A 20,654-nucleotide genomic window follows, 5' to 3' on the forward strand; every position below is an offset into this window, starting at 1 on the left:
ATTACGTAAGGCTTGACTGAACACTGCATTTCCCATGAGCCCTTGCTGGTCCCAGGAGGAAGAAAAAACCCTTGGGCTGCCTTGTCTATTTCCCTGCAGTGGTGGGAGATTGCAGGGTAGAGAGGGAGACAGCAAGAAGTGCAAAGTGGAAGAGACAGGCGTAGACTGAGAGAGCAAGAGAAATAGTGGGAAAGAGATGAGAAGAAGGAGGGAGAGGAAAACAGAAAGGCATAGAGTGAAAAATAAAGGAAGAAAAAGAGAGAAGGAAGCTGAGGGAAAGGGATATGTTTTCTTGAATATGCAACATAAGTTTGTATTTGTCATGCTAAAAAAAAACAAATTCAACTGAAATGAGCTTGTATTTGTAAGGCACAATTTGATAGCGCCTCTCATGCTAATAATGCGATTAATGTTTGTATCGTTTGAACCCTCTGAATCCTTGAGAGGGATAACAAGAGAGAAAGAGAAGGGATGACTTGGATGGAGAGGGAACGTGAACTCAATGGTAAAGTAGAGATAGAACAGAACATTTGAGAAAATTTGTTTTCAATATGTCCAGGTAGCTTTTGTGTGCGATGAAGGATATTTTACATAATTGCATATGTTTCTGATGACCTGTGAGCTTTATAATAGCTGATATAGGGACATTTTTTAGTTTGTGGTTTAAAGCATGAGTCCCCATCCCCTCTTCCCCGCCCCCTCCTTGGTGACCTTCAGGGTGTGGCATGTGTTGGTACCCTATCAAGCCGCACACACTGACCCATTATGGAGCAGTTAGTGTATTAATTTCAGGCCTTCTAGGACAGAGAATACATTGTGGCGTTCGGTTCATACATTATTGAAACTGCAGTTGCGTAACCTTTCTTTGTGGAGGCTAATGTGGTGGTGAATTATACATATAAGGAACAATGTTCATGTCAGCAACAGCAGTGCCAATATGAATACGCACTGAAATACAGTACATATGATATAGGCTAATGTGAGCAAATGCATTTTAGTCATTTGTTTGGGCACTGGTTGGGCAACTCTCCAACTCCAACAATACTCCAAGTACAAGAAGTGCCACAGTATATATACAGTGAGTGCCATACTGTTTGGGACAAACATTGGGCAGTTGCTTTTGGCCTCCACACTTCAATGTTGCCATCACTCTGATATATCCACAAGACATTTTTCTCCACAACTCTGTGGCCTATTTTTGGTAGTTCTTAACAAACTGTAACTTGGCCATTCCGTTTTAGAGGTTAACTAATGGTTTGCATCTTGCAGTCTAGCCTCTGTAATTCTGTTTGTGAAGTCTTCTGTGGACAGTAGTCACTGACACATCCATGCCTGCCTCCTGAAGAGCGTTTCTGATCTGCTGGACCGGTGTATGACGGGAGACTTGCAGGAGCCAGGCAAATTTTTAATAATGGAGCTAGATAAATTAATGAACTGCCCAGGAAGTTTTTCTTCCCCCAGATGTGTTATAGAGGGCTCTATTCAGTGCAGGGGGGTGAAAAAAGTATCAAAACAAATAAACAACGAAACTCTAAGAAGCACAATTTACACTACTAAAGAAACAAAACAAATAGGCGAACAGCTATGTTCAGGATTCTCAGTGACAACCGACAACCCATTACCACTGCTGCTTTCCTGACTCTGACCAGTCTAAACTCCAACCAACCAACCAAATGAAGAGTGAGTACTCCCTTATACTGTATATGCTGTAGGAAGCATAGTTGAAACCAAAAATCTTCTGCCCTTCTGCACAGTGAAAGTGATCACTCAGAAGAACTGTGTATTGATTTGCAGTGACCCTTCCCTAAGGGGACAAGTAGACCCAAACCAAGCCAGGAAAATGGTCCCCACAGCATAACAGAACCACCGCACCCCCTCATTGTAGGGGTTGAGTATTCAGCCTCTTGGTGTATGCCATACTTGCACTCACCCAAGAATATGGTGAAGGATGGCTCATCTGACCATCTCACTTTTTTCCACATCTCTGCTGACCAGTGCCTACAGTTTTTGTACCACTGAACTCTCAAATGTGCATTCATCTTCGTAATGAGGGGTTTATGCACTGCAATGGTAATACAGCATAATATCCTTCTCTATGTAATTGTCAATGGACTGTTCTTGCTGACAGTCTGATCATGTACTGCATTGACATTCTCAGTCACCTATGGAAGAGTTGCTCTTCTGTTTGTCTTTACATATTGCGCTAATCGGCTAATGCATGAGCATCACTGTAATCGAATGTGTGGCCACAATCACCGACTTTCAAAATCACTTTGATCCTTTCTTCTTTATATATATTTATACACATTATTTGTTCAGAATACTTTCATTCATACACATACACAGGCACACATGCACACATGTAAAGTGAAGTGGTCATGGATTCATTTAGTGTCTGCTGAATTAGTTTGCACCGTGTTAGGGCAAGGCATCGATCTAAATCTGTAGTGCATGTCAGAGTCCAGTTACCTCACAGAATCCTCAACATTTCAACATATTTGTCTGTGTCACATCACCAGACCTCAAACCCAGACAGAAAATCGCTCAGATGAAACAACCTTGGCCCTGCACTCACACAGTGAAATTCTCGCATTTATTTGCCCCCGAATTTCTGAATTTCTTTGAACTAGATTGGCACATATTCCTTCCTCAATATTGATTGTCTTCTTGAGTTTTTGAATGGAAAATAATACATATAAAGGTCAGAGGCACTATTTTAAATGTGAACAAAAAACTACCATTAATATGTCAGCAATCTGCTCTTAGTAGCTGCAACTGGATGTAGATAAGAAAAACGTTATTATTTTCCTAGCCTCACTTGCCAGGCTTATCAAGGCCGAAGGCTATAATTTTTCTTTGATGATATGGCAAGCTTATTGTACTCTGTACTTAAGATTAACACATAGCCAAGAGGGCACTTGCTTTGCTATTACCATAGGGAAACAACATAAATATATTACATAAACACATTCTTTGTATGTATTTATAAACATAATGTTTTTATGCTGAAACTGTAACTACCAGTGTTCCAGGGTCGGTGTCTAACTAACCATTCAATAGTCCCAACTATCCTGTTTTTTGTTCACCTTAATCCTTACCAAGTAAGAATGTAACAATATAGCTTGGAACATAATGACGTGGTGGTATATTATAGGAAGACTTTAGATCCTCAGGAGCACTGCGCAAAACATACAGCACCACAATTCCTGGGCTTTTATTTTTCCAGAAGTTGATTACAGTTTGATTAGATGATCCTCAAGGACACTTAAGCACTTCAGTGGCCTTAAGTTGAGTGGAGTGGCCAAGGGGATGCTGAGCAAATAAATCACGCTAGTGTGACATTTCATGACATTTCATGAGTCAATATGGTCACAGCTAAACAAAAGGTTATCATTGATTTTGTCACTGTTACATCACAAGGATGTTTATATCCTGGTAAGATGACAGTCCAGTGTAAAGATGTGTCCCATGACTGGTTCATGGGATGGTGACCCTGCCACAGTGTTGACTATGGCTGGGAGTCTCAGGGGGTGGTGCACAGGGAATTAGGGATGTAGGATTTCAGCCAGTGGGGTGTAGTAGTGTTGGCTATTAAATATGATTCTGCCCTTATGCTGAGGTATCTACTTCAAAAATGGATAATGGCTTTCCTCCTGCAGCAGAACACCAGTAAATTATTTGACATTAGCAGTGAGTTATTTCATAGATTTATTAAGAAAAGACATGGGGAAATGAATAGAAGATTACCATTCTGTCTCAGCGTAATATTTAATCTCATATTCTCATAAGTCGTTGATAATGCTAGGCTGATGTCAGGGCCAAGCACAGACTATTTGGTGGGGCATATTATCCAGAGACCAGGCAGAAATAGTCTGAAATATTTAGGGTGAGGATGAAATTGCTATCATAAACCGGGGGGGGGGGGGGGGGGGGGGGGGAGATTGTGATTACAGCAGTGGACTACCATGGATTGCTCCCTAGACAACTGCCTTTAATGTCTATGCTTAGAGTCTGCCCAGCTCAGGACGGAGGTCTGCTGCTGGGGTGGTGTCCTCCATGGTGGCGTCCTCCACCTCATGTGGCTTGATTATATTCCTTGGCTGGGTGCTGATGCTGAGGGAACCGACTAGCTAATGTTTCTTATGATGCAAAGTTCATCACAGGGGTAAGGCCTGACTTTTTCCAGAGCCTTGGAGTCTGTTATTGCCAGGTTGTGTTTCAGAGCTGAGATCTGAGGTAGTACACTGACACGATACAAAGCAACACACTTCTGTGTCGTGGGACCATGTGCCCTTATGAGACCTGGCAATATTAAAATATAATTCATTTTATTGAATAATATTAAACAATTAAAAATAATTTCACTACATCATGTTATGGTAATCCAAGGCAATTGTATTATGTTTTTAAAAATTACTACTTATAATACTAATAATAGTATTAATAATACTTTTTTGTCCAGGTCTCAGGAGGATATCCAGCTGATCAGTCTGTGTGACTAGGAAGTCCATCCCACCTTCAAAGCGTGGTCAACTATGTGATTATACATGATAGTCTGGATCTTTTAGGTTAGGTGGAGATGGTAACTGCTGTTGCATTTCAGAAGGCGAATAAAACTAATTTACACTGAGTAATGAATTGCTGAAACACAGAAAACTAAGAGGCCCTCCAGCCTTCCAAGAGCTAAAATCCCTGCAGCAGGGCTGTGAAAAACTGTCTACGCTGTAGTTATTAATGCAGTGAAAAAAACGTCCATCTTTGGTTTAACCGCTGGTGTTCTGTTTCACTTTCAAGGACTCCATCTCGGACACCTTGTCTGTCGGGCATCTGCGTGAGACAGCTAACTCCCCGAGAAACACCACCCGATCGGAGGACTCAGTGCTCCCGGTAATCATGACGATCCACCCACACCCCTCCCCCCAAATAAGTCACATATGCACACATTTGTACGCATTTATATAGTCACACACGTGCACACGTGTATGCGCATGTGCTTGCACATGTACAGGAGCACACGCACACACAACAGCTCAACGTACAACGCATTCATTTATCAGGTGCTGAGATGCATTCACCTGAGCTATATGAGCAGCATTGCCAAACCTGGCAAACAATATTCCCAGGCCAATAAGTGCAGATGCAGCATTGTTAAAGTAATAAAGCAAGTTAACTATGCCAGACAAGAACAATATGCAAATCCTTAATACAGCATGCATAACGCAGTGTCCATAACAATGGAGAAAATTTTTAAATAAAACTGTAAAAACTCTGCAGTATCCTGAATTAATAGGCAAGATAGGCTTTCTAGATGGCAGAGAAGGGAAGAGAGCCAAGATTCAGTCTGAAGAGGTGGGCCAGTGATTCTGCTGTCCTGACCACTGTGGGAATGAAGGGCCATGTAGACAGGCATTGTGACTGGGAAGAGCTTCCTTCTGTAATCTGAGTTTTCCGAGTGCATGTGCCCAGCCCTCTCCTGGGACACTGTCCTCCTGACTGAAACCTTCCTGTCACCGGGCAACCCTAGAGCCAATTGTGTGCCGCCCTGCAGGGCTACAGACCGCAGTCAGCACTGGCATAGGCCAGGTTCGGTACCAGATGTCGGAGCACATTCATGCGCTTGCCTTAACAGCAAGAGCCACCCAGCACTCCCACTATATTTTTAAATTAAGAACATTGTAAAATAGTGCATCGTAGATTGAACACAATGTTGAAAGATGAATAAACTGCATTAATGAAGAGGTTTCGCCTTTGAGCACCATTGTTGAAAATTGCTGAGACATATTATGTTGTCCTTGAGGCTGACATTTCTGGAAGCTTCCACCACAGAAGTAATGGGAGCCCTGTGTTGTCTTAAACGTGCCCCCCAGGTCCTCCCGTTGTGCTCTTCTGTATTAATTGCACATTAGCCAATCTTTTATGTTTGTTTCTTTTGTTTCCCCAAGGGACTTGTGTTTGGGAAAATAGCTCCCTTCAAGAACATAAAAACCCTTGACAAAAATAGCTTTTCAATTGCACAAAGGATGAAAGAAATCAAAGTGGCGAGGATACTAAGTGAGCACATGCAACACACGTAGCAACAAACATGTCACAAACCTGCGCTCTCCTTTTTTAAGATCATCGTTGTCTTTTCTGAGGCTGTTTGTAAATGTTAACAAAAAGGTTTTCCATTGAGGATGGTCATGATGGCTGTAAAAGTAATGATGCAATATGCACTATATAATTTTCCTGTTAATACAATGAATGGAGCTGTTCGCACCATCAGTATGCTTTGTGGTCAACAGTATCCAGCCCTAACCAAACCTGCAGAACGAAACACAGTTTGGAGCAGTCACGAGTTCAGTCTGTCAGGACAGCGGTTCTGAGCAGCTCATGCCTCAAGCCATCCCAGCACTCAGAAACCAGTCGGAAGAAGGAAATGAGATCACGGGACAGTTAGTGCTGCGCCTGTGCTTCTTAGAATAGGCCAAACTTACCTCAGCACAACAAAACATGAAAGGCCTCAGATTAAAGGTGGAGGACAGCCCCCTGCAGCCATAGGGCACCGATCAAACTGGAATTATTCATGTAGGACGGATCTGTAAGATCTCTCCTCTCCTCTCCTCTCCTCTCCTCCTCACTTCGCCGTCTTTCCGCATCACAAGCCTGACGGCTGTCGGCTTCCTCGCATTTAGAACACGGGACAGGTTGACTGAAGTCGCTGAATCTGGAGGTTGAACCGCTTGCATGTTTTGGTGCTTCATATATTCTTTAAACTGTTCCTATCCCGTTCTGTCCCATTCAGAGGACACTAGGGAATGTCCTTTGAATGAGGACCTTTCCTTAATTCCCTCATGAAAGTGTCATTCCTATTAATATATGGTAAAACATGGTGAAACGTGTGTGTGTGTGTGTGTGTGTGTGTGTTTAGGTGTGTGTGGGTGTGTGGGTGTGTGGGTGTGTGTGTGTGTGTGCGTGAGTGTTTGTGTGCATGTGTGTATGTGCATATGTGTGTTTATGCTTCTCAGGGTCAGTGTATGTGTGTGCGTGTGTGTATGTGCATATGTGTGTTTATGCTTCTCAGGGTCAGTGTATGTGTGTGCGTGTGTGTATGTGCATATGTGTGTTTATGCTTCTCAGGGTCAGTGTATGTGTGTGCGTGTGTGTATGTGCATACATGTGTTTATGCTGCTCAGGGTCTCCGTGTGTGTGTCCCTCAGGGTCTCAGCAGCCTCTTCAGCTCTCTGAAAGTGGTGCGGCTGTTGCGTCTGGGTCGGGTCGCCCGCAAGCTGGACCACTACCTGGAGTACGGCGCGGCGGTCCTGGTGCTGCTGGTGTGTGTTTTCGGCCTGGTGGCCCACTGGATGGCCTGCATCTGGTACAGCATCGGAGACTACGAGGTCATCGACGAGGCCACCAACACCCTCAAGACCGACAGCTGGCTCTACCAGCTGGCCGCCAGCATCGGGGCGCCCTACCGCTACAACGCTAACGGCTCCGGCCATTGGGAGGGGGGCCCCAGCAAGGACACTCTCTACATCTCCTCCCTCTACTTCACCATGACCAGCCTTACAACCATCGGCTTTGGCAACATTGCGCCCACCACTGACGGCGAGAAGATCTTCTCCGTGGCGATGATGATGGTCGGCTGTAAGTACCCGGTTCTTTGCCCTCTCTGTGTGCTTTGTGGCCTCTTCTGACATGCGCGGGGGTTGTATTTCTAGAATTTGTGTGTTCCACACATTCTTTTCACATAAACCGGTCTGTATTTTTGCATTTTTACACAGTGTGGACAGAAAAATATTGATGGCAAACTCTTTGCTGATGTGCGTTACGGTGACAATGGTTTCTTACCGATGGGGAATCATTTTGTTGTGGCTTGTCCTGAGGTTGTATTTAGACTGAGCACAGAGCCAGCCATTCTTTGAAAACTTGGGGATGATATGACAACACTTGGTTGATCTTGAAGAGTGATTGGGCATGAAACATATCTCAGTATGAGACCTTGTTTGCTGGACTGTTGGAGGACGGTCAGTCTTACCAAAATTCATTGTCAGCGCAAGCTAAAATATTAAAATATTAAAATGCGTCAGTGAAATTTAAGAGACAAAGCCCCCCACAACAAGGCTGCATACAGAACCCCCCCCCCCCCACACCAGGTTGAGCACAACACAGCTGCATAATGGCCATTATCTATTGGCAGATTTTTTTTATTCTAAAGAGCTGAAACAACTGTCACATGCAATAGGTGTCGCTGGTCTCTATAGCCCGCTAATCTTGAGTATTTGGCCCAGCTGGGGTTAAGGTGACGCTTAATGATGTCTTCACTGTTGTTACAAGTGAACAAATTAAAAAGGCCCCTGTCGCAGTTGCAGTTTGTAGGGATGTGTTCTGGCTCAATGGTCTTTGATTTCAGATTCAGGATTGATATGGAGACAGTAAGTGAATTCCTGAGGGCTTTCTCACCACCTGAGCTCAAGTAATTAGGTTTGCTTAAGCCATCCATTTAAAAGTGGTTAAGGCCTGACAAGTCTTCTGCCAAAGTAATGTGAGGCTAAAACAAAGGCTAAAACAGTGTGTGAGGTCATGGCAGCGAAGGACAGGTGTCCTTCAACCACGTTAGACGGAGGATCAGATTTTTCTCCTTATGGTGTTCCGGTTACACCAGTTTTGAAGTCTATAGCTACCTGTCTATTTTTATCTCTATATTTAATCCTTGTGTTCTCTTTACTTATTAGCAACTGTGATACTGTTAACCTTGGTCAATTATATTCAGATATCATTGGGAATATAAAGCAAAAGAGATAGAAAATGTATGCAAACGTGTTGCATATATATTGTATTAATCTCAATTCCAAACTATATGAACTATATATTGTTAATGGTTGCCATATACGTTTGCTAGATCACATGCAACAATTAAAGTATCATTCATTTATGATAGTGGCGAGATTCATATTTTTTTAAAATCTGCGATAATGAAGGCATGGGTGGGGGGGCATAAATCACGTTTATTTGTGAAACATTTAAATAAAACAAGGTTTTCATGCATTACATCATTGATATTTATTGTTTTGAACTGACACTCTCAATAATATTTTATATTTATTTATTATATTCAAAGAAAACGTATAGAGAAAAGACATAAAGCAAATGCAGATGATGAACAATAAACAGAAACACAAAACCAAACTTACACTTTTTAGTCACTGATTATGAAGTGCATCAAAAGTGTCATTCCTCCTTTATTAAAAGTGTAGAGCACGTCTATCTGAACCAAACCTGAGGGTTAAGTATGTAAAGGGTTAAATATATATTTGCTCATATTCAGATTCTAATTTCTTTTTCAGCCTGGAAGGTTTTTACAGTCCCTTTACCAGTCAAAAATGGCAGCGTAATTAATGGAAAAGGAGCACGGACAGTAATATCCAAATAATGCTCACATATTGCTGTAGATATGTGAATATTAAAATGATATTTTAGCCAAGGGAAACTTGGTTACATTAGTGGTAACATTGTTGCATTTGTGGTAGCATTATCTCAAATTATTCAGGCCCCAGGCCCAGTAATACCAATAGAACAATCATCATTCAGTTGCTGAATATAAGTGAAATATTTCCCAGAAGCACTGACTCAAATAAAGTGAATTGTTTAAAATGGCTGGATAAGTGAATCTTAAACATTTATTTTTAATTGCTACCACTTATATGAATGTACATGAATGCGCTTGAACATTTGAAATAGTCTTTGTAATCAAGGCTCTTTGTAATCAAGGTCTCCAGTGGATCTAATGCATTGAATTGTTACCCTTTTCATTCTCTCTCTCTCTGTTTTACTCGTGACTATTTACAGATTCTTACTGCCCCATCCCTCCATCTCCCGCCTCAACTCTTCCCAAAGCGGATTGGCCAAGCCAAGAAGTCTGGTTATAATTTTGAAAGCTGTACAGTTTTGTGAAATGGCACAAGCAGTTGTTTACACTGATCCTGCCAGTGTAGCCATAGCTTTTCAAAAATGCCACCCATTTCTTCTGAATTGCATCATTCTTAGGTAATTGAAACAATGTTGTCATAACGTTACCCTCAACCTTATCCTCTAAGTTTTTGCATGAGGGTACATACCCTAGGTAAATTTGGCATGCTCACAATGCAAACAGAGACTTGATAATAAAACAAAACAATGATAAATGAACGAAAACTATATAGTTCAAGGGATAATATACTGTAACTAGCTAGCCAGCCAGTTAGTTAGTACAATACAAAGGGATGGAGATGGCGAGAGAAAGTGTGGATGGGAGAAGGAGGAGACTGGGAGAGGGGTATGACTGGGATAGGGATTCAGAGCAGAAAAATAGCTAACTACGGCCAACTATTACAGATCTCTAATGATAATGTGGACAATGATTCTCTATGGCAAAGGAGTATTTCGCTCAGACTCAAAGAGGCTGTTTTAATGGGACAAAATACTTTCATTTGCTTCAAACTATGGGTGGAAAAATGCAATGACACTAAACATTCATTGGCCATTACGTCAGGTCCTTCATCACGTCATAAAGGACCTGGATCCAATAGCTCAGAGTCCGGAAATAAATTGAACTCCACCTATTTCATCCCCACATAGAAATATATGGAAACATTTAGACTGATACGAGTTGATATTGCAATGAAATTTGCTTCTTGTGCTGCTGCTGATGCTTAATACATACCATAAAACATTAATACATACCATAACACATACCATACATTACCCCATAAAATGTAGTCTGAAGCCATTCACAGATTTACCATTATGATCACTTTAAGAAAGTTTAAAAGCATGCAGTATTTACTTTTCTGCTTAATATGTACTGTATGGATATGTTATCACTGAAGGATTGAAATTTACTCCGTAGAGATGAGCACTTAGCAGTTGCAGAATTTTATTAAAGCCCCAACCTCCCAGAACCCAAGCATGGGGAGCAAAACCGTGTGTGTGTGTGTGCAGAGACGTAACCAGGACCTAAAATGCAGATGTCAACAGACTCGGGTGGGCTGGAATGAGGTGGTTTTTTTTTTAATTTAGTGATTTAATTGAGGGCACACACACACACACAAATGACCGACACCCCTAAAGAGCTCCAGCGAAGGGTTTGATAAACCCGTAATGATTTTAATTGATCTTTGATTGATGTCATCAATCATCCATCAATAAAATTTTGACACAAACCAGATTTCATATCTCTCTCAAACACAAACTTCAACGGCAGCCTATCGGTGGATGCCTGGCGGATTGCTTCATTTCATTGGCTGGGGTTGCGTTCGGATCTATCTCGGGGAAGGGTGGTAAAAAAATTTTTTTAAAAACGGCTTGTCGTCAAGGGCCAAGATCATGCAGCAGCTGGCACTCGTGTGTCCAGCTGTGGCCCTGTATCCGCTGCCCCAACTCCCCAGACGCACCGCGGGCCCACGGGGACCTCCTGCCACAAACCGTCACGTGCGGGAACGGTGCTAGGGTCTGAATAAAACGGCACGCCGCGTTTCACCGTATCAGTGAATTTACTCTATTTGCTTTCCCTCCCGCGGTCCGCTACCTGACACCCCCCTCTAATTATCGTTAAGTCTCTTTATTAACCCGGCGAAACGGCCGCGCCCGAGGGTCGAGTCACGAGATACTGAAACGCGGCAGCAGCGATGCGAGAAAAAATCCGCGCGGCGAAGCGCCACCATTGGAGCAGGAGTGAATGCCACGCTGGCCTACTTGGGCACGGAGCGGGAGCATAAACGACCTGAAAGGTGATGCCCGAGTTTGAAATTAGTTACGCAATCTGCCATTTCTGCTGACTTGATAGAGGCTGTCAGGGCCCTACGCGTAGGTGCTCCTGTACGTTCTCAGTTCAGCGCGCGTTCTGCGTCGAAATGTTCCCCTGGCTGCACCGTTGAAGTTTATGCATTTTAATTTTCAGTTTGAATCTGCTCCAGTCGTATTTCTTTGTTGTTTTCTTTACATTTCTTTGAGGCTAATTAAAAGAAATAAAACATTTTGTTTTATTTTAATTTGTGTAATGAGGCATTGTGTAAAGATGACCAGTCCCTCTGCAAAAAGGGGAAAGTGGCCATGAAAGATGCCGGAAGCGCACATGATAGCACTTGGTCTGTGTGTGTGTGTGCGTGTGTGTGTATGTGTGACGCAAGAGTCCCTCAGATCATGAGGGGGTGAGCGAGTGAGTCACCAGAGGAGAGGTGTAGGCCGGGGGTGGGAGGTAACCAATGGCCCTGTCCAAAACAAAAGCCCCCCTTCCCTGAGGATTCAAAAAGGCTGTTTCCAAAAAGCCCAACCCACACCCAAAACCCTGGGCTGTGCCACTCGGTGATGTTCTAGCCAACCCCGGTGCTCACCACTTGGCGTAACCTCACGTCAGACATTGTAGCTTTCTTTGTGTGTGTGTGTGGGTGTGTGTGTGTGTGTGGACATGAGGAAGGGAGAGGTTTTAAGAACAGAGTGACTTGACTCAGCATTCTGGAAAGTCTCGAGCTGTCTGGCTATTGAAATGGGAACTGTCAAGAAATTACTTCAGCTGAGAACCAGGCTGCAGCCCACTAAAAGACCAAAGTCCCAGTTCCCTATGGATTCCCTGGTCTCGATTCTCCCCTGGTGTCTAGCAGCTCGGCCTGCTGCCTCCCAGAATGCCTCTCTTGTGAATGAGCACGTATTTCAGGGTGTCAGTGTTGAAATTCTCTCCTACGCTCATTATCTGTGGAGCACATGGAGCACATCAACTCCCCCGAAACCGTTTCCACCCTTTGGGACCAGCATTTCACACCTGATGCAGGAACTTCCTGTACAGCTGTCGTATGAATACAAGTGCTCGTTTTGGGTGTGGAACGGAGGCCCTGGATTGTGGTGCTTGTCCTCCCCGAATCATGGCACCTCAGAACCCTGCCTGGGCTCTGTGGGCATGGAACGGGCGCAACCTTTGGGAGAATTCTTCCCTGCACACCACCAGTGCCTCACACGCGTCTGCTGGCTGGTCGTTTCGCCTTTCCAGCATCATCCTGCACACTTTCCCTCTGCCCGTCACACACTTCCTGTCTTAATCTTGCCAGAGTGAAGATCGTTTGCCTTGAGTGCGCTGTTGTACACGCTCCTCGATACTTCAAAGGTGCTGGCAGTTCCCATCAGCTCAAGAGCCACACGCTCTCATCCTAATGGGAGTAGGTGCACTGTGTTCCTGCAGGTGAGAGCCGTAGCACAGGATTCTTGCCTAGCTGTAATGACTGGATGCAGTTAAGATGTTTAGGAGGGGCCGTCTGCGATCAATGTAATGAAGAAGGATCCAGGTTAAATTCAGAGCTCCCAGCTGGACACAGGACAAGACAATCCGAGCGGGCGGGAGGCGTTTCTCAGCTCTGTTTCTGATTGGTCCTTTCTCTCTGAGCAAACATGGGGATTGGGGGGGTATGGGGGGGGGAGCGAGAAAGAGTGAATGACAGTCCCGCCCTGTTGTCAAATCGACAGCCTGTCATATTTATAAACTCCGCATGTGCTCGTTAATTTAGCGTGGTGCGGTGATGCACCTCCCTGCTCTCTGGCTATCGATTCCGTGCTGTCCTCCCTCTGGGCATTAGGACTAAGGGCCTCGCTGACTAATTACTGCAAACATTCCTGTACCCCTTACCGTTTGTGAGCACAGCTAGCCATTTTTCATATCGGGCATGTATTTACGACTTTAGGCTTGTTTTTCCCCAGTGACGCTGGGGCTGGTGATTTATTAAGATTGGATGCAAAATAAAGTCAGGGGTTTGAAAGGTTGGAGGGGGTGTGGTGGCTTAACCCTTTAAGGTGCAAGATCACAAATGTGATTAAGAGTGTTCTTAACTGAACATTGTAGTGCTGATGTAAGAATCACTACTGATAACTGAAGCCAATGGAGTTCTAGAACACTGAATTCTGAAAAAAAAAAAATCCAAAAAGCCTACTCTTCTGGCCGTTGCAAAACCTTTGATGCTAAGGCATATTATTCAGCTGAGCGGTGCCTGCGAAGCTCAGAGCACAATATCGTGATTCTGTCCTTGTTTCTGGGAAAGGAGGATAGAGGATGCAAAAAGAATCGATGTCTCCTTTAACACCCATAAATCCCCGCGTCTCGGCCCTGCGGAGTCACAAATTAGCTGCTCGCCTTGCAGCGAGGACTGGCACGGGCCCCATACCCAACCCCACCCCACCAACGTAGGCGCAATTCAACCGAGGCGTGAGGTCAAACCAGGGGTTCCCCAAAATATTTCATTTCAGCTCTGCCTAAAGTAACCGTCCTCTGCTCAAGCACCCCTGCCTCAATACGACTGTTAAGTGTTGGTTTTATGCCACTGCCCACTGTACTGTACATGTCCACTGTATATGTAGAACTATATTGAATAAAAGCATTATCAAGATATTTAAACACAGTATGTGGGCAAATATACAGACTACTGCCACTTTTAGATATTGTAATATTTCAAATATTGCTATATACTGCATTTATCAGTATTTTTATTTTTTGAAAAGACCACTTTTCAATATACTGGTGTGTATTGCATTTTTATAATTGGACATGCTGCAATGGAATAGCTGCTATAATAATAATAATAATAATAATAATAATCATTTGATGATTTTAATAATAAGATTCTTTGAAATTCTTCATGTCTTACTGTATGGTAGAGTTTTCAATGTAGATACGGCCTTTAGGATCTATTGAGCTGGAGAGATGACACAGAACGCTGCATAGAAGATGTAATGTAGATAAGGGTATGTGCCAAAAAAAAAAAATGAATTGATGACCACTGATCTAAGCTGGGCAAGAGGGTGAGGGGGCCAAAGCAGTCAGAATATGGTGAAAAAGACATTTAAAACATAAGCTGTTTCTTATAGAGAGGTAGATAGGAACTTCATAATGGATTTGTTTTGCTTGTATAGGACCATTAGGCAATTGGAGGGTAGGTCACTAAAAGGTGCAATCCATCACTCTCAGTATAAATCCAAAGAACAAATAATTATCTCTGAAAATTCATGGGAAGGGTTTGCTTCTATTTCCGGTGAACCATGGGAAAACGGCTGAGAAACAGCCTGAAACAGCCTTGAGGGCAATTTGCTTCTATTTGCCTTTGGAAGTTCTGGGAGCTTCCCCCTCTGGGTGAGTTGTGTATCCGAAGAAACAAGATATCTCTTCATATAAAATCTTTATATAAATGGTGGAGGAGTGGGGGAATGGGAGAGGAGCAGAGTTTTGGCTGAGTTTCAGGCCCTGTGGCAGAGAACTACAAGCCCGGTTTGGAGGGGGGTGATAAGAGAGGTGTTGGTCCCTATTACTGCAGCGTCTGGAGACTCACCTGTTTACTGAAGGAAAGCTGTCAGGCTCCCACGTCAAGGGCAGCCTTTACATCAGAACTGGGAGGTGACCGCTGAGCCAGCCCAGCTTGTGGGTTACAAAGAGTGTCTTGAATGGTGTGTAAAAATCAATAAATCAATCTTATTAAATGGTTCACACTCTGAAAAAGAATATTTGTTTGGTGTAGAAGTATTTCACTCGCAGAATTAAAAGCGCAGGGAGCACGATGAAGCAGACGGTTTGGAGCTCAGCCTTCTTGAGTGTGCAGTAAATACTGTGAGCCGAATCAATTTTCTGAGTGTGAATCATCTGCTAAGTGCTCTGAGGCGTGCCAGTAGAGACGACCAGTTCAGTGCGTCAGTGACCAGTCCCACCCTGCAGGGTGCTCAGCCCTAAAGGACAAAGTTAGCACCAATATGAGGAGAGGCATATCTCTCACTGGTGACAACCGGTAGCCTCAGCATCTGGGAGAGGCTAATGAAACTGAAACCTGGGAAAACCTAGCTGACTTAAACCTGCCCTACCCCTGACGGACATGCTAAAGATGAAGACATAGCTGAGCCTTGAGCCTGTAGGAGCTAGTCTATGGCCCTTGTTAGTGATGGGTGTTAGCCCTTGTTAGTGATGGCTGTTAGCCCTTGTAAGTGACAGGTGTTAGCCCTTGTTAGTGATGGCTGTTAGCCCTTGTTAGTGACAGGTGTTAGCCCTTCTTAGTGATGGCTGTTAGCCCTTGTTAGTGACAGGTGTTAGCCCTTGTTAGTGATGGCTGTTAGCCCTTGTAAGTGACAGGTTAGCCCTTTTTAGTGATATTGCCAAAAGAGCCACTTTGGAGCCCAGAGTGATCTTGATCTAGTCCAAACTGGATGATAGCGACTTGTGGAAACTGTGATTACAGAGTTCCAGGTCCACACTACAGCCAGATTTGCCAGCTGTGGTTGCTCACATTAATATGGTTATGTGTTGCTGTGTCATGGAATAGGAAAGAGAAGTCGTCCAGGGCTCCCACTGTTGGGAGGGAGTTCAGGGCCCATGTGAAAGCAGGATAAACCAAATCTAACCAATTCCCTGCACTGGCTGCAAAAACATGTGACAGCTAGAGAACCCCAGCTGGGAGTGCATAAGACTTCTTTCCTTTGGTCAGGAAAGTTACTTCCTGATTGGTCAAAATGACCTGCACCAGCAGGCCACAGTGAGGTCACAAATCAGTACATAGTGAGTGAATAGCTTTTGATAAAGCGAGCAAACGATCCTTAATTAAATCGATTTTGTGTGAAGCCTCTCTACCCACCCAATGGCCACCCACCAGTCCAAAGAGACAGAACACTCCTCTAATATAAACGTAGCTCAGGAGAGGGTGGGGAAAGATGGAAAGAGGCCGAGGGAAGAGAAAGCAGAGAAGGAGATGGAGAGAGAGAGAGAGAGAGAGTGAGCTTCATAGTCTTTGCGCTTTCTTAAGGTTCACATTGTCTTTGGTAAAATTCAGATTGTTTTTTTTACCAGATCATTGTACTGTACATGTGACATATCTTGCACACTTCATGTTTAATAGTTAAACAAAAACAATAACAAAATATTTTCTTTCTTTATTGATTTAAAGTAAGATGGTTCATTGTATACATTTATAGAAGGGGGTATTAGGGGCAAAACCTATGATGTAATAAAATCAATTTGCATGGTAAATGTGAAATTAAGAATGGAAAAAAAAAAAAAAAACGGGTGTGAAGAGAGCCAGGTCTGTAGGTTGATTCCAACACGTAGGGACAATTACATGAATTAATATTACACAATATTAGAACAATGCAAGCTCAAATTGTGGACTTGACATATGGTGGAGTAGAGCAAGTGCATGTTTGATAGCAGCAATGAGTGTGACTGCTGAATGCAACTGGGCATTCCAAATCTGGAGAAGAATGGGGGAAATTGTTAAACAAAAATAAAGGCAAATTGGCATGCTGTCTGAGCCAAAAAAGACAATACACTGTCCACAGTGAAAAATTACGAACCTACAGGCTCAGCTAGCACAGTCAGGCTATAGAGCTCAGCTGATGCTAATAGACTTGCCTGGCCAGAGAAGAGAGGCTTTGCTCACACTGCAACCACCAGGAAATCTATACAGACAGAGTTGCCAATCTTTCCTAAATGTGAGAAATCCCAAAACATGTATTTCCGAAATTCAAAATACTGGACTCAAACTTTCAGCTTCCGCCTAAAACAAAGTAATTAGAAATTACAAAGAGAAATGCCACTGTACACATTTGGCCACACAATATGTAAACACCCGCCACAGAGGGAAATAAAAAAGTCCTCCCCAAGACTGTTGTTTATTGTTATGTAATATTTACACAATTACAGTATTTTTATGATTAATGCTGTTGTTTTTGCTGTTATTATTCTGTTCTGTTATTATAATTTTATTTTAACTGCTATGCCAGCAGTATCCTTTGACAATATGCATTGTATATGTGTTTTTAAAATGTCATGCCAGTAAATTACTTAAATTGAACCGACATGAACAGAAAAAGAGAGGGAGGGAGGGAGGGAGAGAGAGAGGTAGAGAGAGAGTCAGTCAGTCCTGGAGAAATACAACTGTAATTGCTGGAGAGTCTAAATCTATTATCCATCATAAGGGCTGATCCCACAGTGGAATACCAGTAGTCCACCCTCTGGTGAGCACATTAGGGAACCTGCCATTTCTGAAGCCTTTACCAACGTATCCAGGTCATTCCTTCTTTCAGCAGCGAAGTCTTTCAGCTGATGATCCCTGTAGCCTGAATCAGTATTTCAAACATAATTAAGACATGTTGTTAGTTGTTTCTCTACACATATCAGTATGGTGGCATGGATAATTCTCTGGAGCTCACGGCTCTCTTAAAAGGGATTAAATTACCAAAACCATTCCGTTGTTTAGTAAATGGGCTATCTCATTAGCATAGCACCATATCTGTTAAATGAAGTGGAGATTAACATGGCCCTGGTGAGACATCGCGGTTCTTTGCAGCCACAGGAAGACTGCCATGTTGGAACATATGTTTCATTGTTTTTTAATGAAGGTAAAGTGACACATCGTTCTGCTTGGCTTGCGGCAGTTCACCCTTGTATTTGAATTTGTCAGTCGATATTCCATTTGTCTAACATAAAATAATACCCCCAGAGGTATAAGCCATTGAAATCGATTTGATGAAGTATTAACATTTGCCATTCTGTCACTTGTCTGGCCGTTTACTAGCTTTTAGTTGAAAGTGCTTGACAGCATTGGTCAAAATGTGCAGTCTTGAAATGCGGTCAAAAGTGTGCGTGTGGGGGCTGCTGTATGGCTTATTTGGTTAAGGCACCATGTTGTAGTGCATGGATAAGCCTTACGGCCACGGCAACATGCAGTTGGTGATTTTGTCGCCCAGGGAATGGGAGGTAGGGTTCCCTTTACATCGCTATCCAGTGACACATGCTGGTCGATCGGGCACCCGTACATTGCAGTCAGAGTCGCGTATGAAAGGTCTGCTGCTGACTCTGCTCTATGCAAGCTTAGCTGTAATTTGTGGTGTGTAAAGAAGCAGGTGGTGATACCACGTGTTTCGGAGGTGAACCGTGGATGTCTACACTCTCCTGAATTTGTAAAAAGAAGTCCCCATGAAAATCCAACCTGGGATTCATGAAACGTGTGTAGACTGTTGCACATTTCCCAGGTGTATCAGTATCAGATGATGAATGCCAATTTTTTTTGTAAATTGAATGTGTGTGCCTGTTAGTGTGATTAGCATTAGGAAACACCGTAGCAATCCCATAAAAAGCATGACGACTGCAGGTGTGGACAATTGACCATTCCAAATGGAGTGGGAATTGGTATTGCTCAACGCCGAGTTGGGTGCCAAATTGATTTGTTTCGAAAAAGTGTGTTCGTGTGTGTATGTGTTCTTCTGCTTGTGTACGTGTGTGTGGTGTGTGTGTCCTCTACTGCAATGGAGGTGTATGGTCCAGGATACTGTAAGTGTACTGTGAAGGTCTTAAAACTGTGTGACCTTAAATGGTCTGCAGTATTCCCCTTTTAAAATGAATATTCACCAAGACTCTCAACAGCAAGAAGGGAAGAGCATTCTTGGTTTTGAAAACTGTTTTTGAGACAAAGCTCAGGGATTTGACAAAGAGAGAAAAAAACTTGAGTCAGCATTTGAATTGCATGCAGTGTGTTTAAAATTTATTTCTTCAAATGAAGCACAGCTACAGTTTGGTTTCAGAGTCATTCGGCCTCAATCACAAAACCTTTCTGAAATTCTTACTTTCTTACTTTCGTTTGTAAAAAAGTCCCTATGAAAATTCAACATTGGATTCATAAAGCATGTGTGACTGTTGTTGTGCATTTCCCTGGTGTATCAGATGATGAATGCCGATTGTTTGTAAATTGAATGTGCGTGTCTGTTAGTGTGATTGGCATAAGGAAGCACCCTAGCAATCCCATAAAAAGCATGACGACTTCAAGGTCGTGTGCAAACATAAGCCATTCATCGCTCTCTACAAACATATCTGTACAGTCCCTAAAGACACACTCTCTCCCCAAAGCACTGTTATTCAAGGAATCCAAAAGCAGCAAATACTGTACGCCACTGCTAAGTCTTGGGTTTGACTGCACACTTGTTGGGTTTGTCTGCACACTTTATATATATTCCATAAATCATCATTATCAGTCACTTTTTATTGATAAACAAAAGTAATTGCATTTGTTCCCAACAAGGTTAATATCGCCAACTTAACCTAAGACAAAATAATGTAAAATAAGCATTGTAAACTGAAATGAAAATTAAGTTTTTGAATAAATGAAAACTAAAGCTAGCACTCTTAAAACTAACTAGAACGAAAAATAAGTTGATATCAAAATTGAAAACTAAATAAAAATAAAAACTAGTGAAAGATTTGAGCTTATTCAGATAGGTTAGTTAATGCAGTTAAAATAAGTAGCCTATTTATGCCTGCATTCTAAATAGAAACCTCTTCTGCATATATGCCCTTACGCTTGTATCCAAAAACATGTAGATTGTGAATGCACCAAAAATCAAATTCAGGTAAGAAAAAAATAATGAATGTTGAAAATGTTTATGATCAATTCTGATTATATGCATGTTTTAAGAATGAGGCCCATTCATTTCTGATGCAAAGCACATCAAATTGGTTGTGGGAAAATGTAATCACTAATCAGCACAAAATGAATAAAGAGAACGAAACCTTAATCATTTTATTTTGAGAAGAACATGAAGCCAATTCTTCCTACTTCTAAATCCCGCATTGAATACTTAATTGCATGTGAGCTTGCTGTGGGTGGGACAAGACCCACGTCCACGCTCTG

The 20,654-nt window shown here is 42.8% G+C and overlaps 1 protein-coding gene across 1 annotated transcript in view; it reads left to right on the forward strand.

Moving 5' to 3' along the window:
• Positions 1-20,654, forward strand: part of LOC118229009 (potassium voltage-gated channel subfamily H member 5-like) — a 100,550-nt gene that overhangs the window by 33,969 nt on the left and 45,927 nt on the right. The window contains 2 exon segments of the mRNA XM_035420622.1: positions 4,795-4,887; positions 7,197-7,626. Coding sequence (XP_035276513.1) covers positions 4,795-4,887; positions 7,197-7,626 — 523 coding nt within the window.

Source organism: Anguilla anguilla, chromosome 6 (genome assembly GCF_013347855.1).
Source record: "Anguilla anguilla isolate fAngAng1 chromosome 6, fAngAng1.pri, whole genome shotgun sequence".
Classification (NCBI taxonomy): domain Eukaryota; kingdom Metazoa; phylum Chordata; class Actinopteri; order Anguilliformes; family Anguillidae; genus Anguilla; species Anguilla anguilla.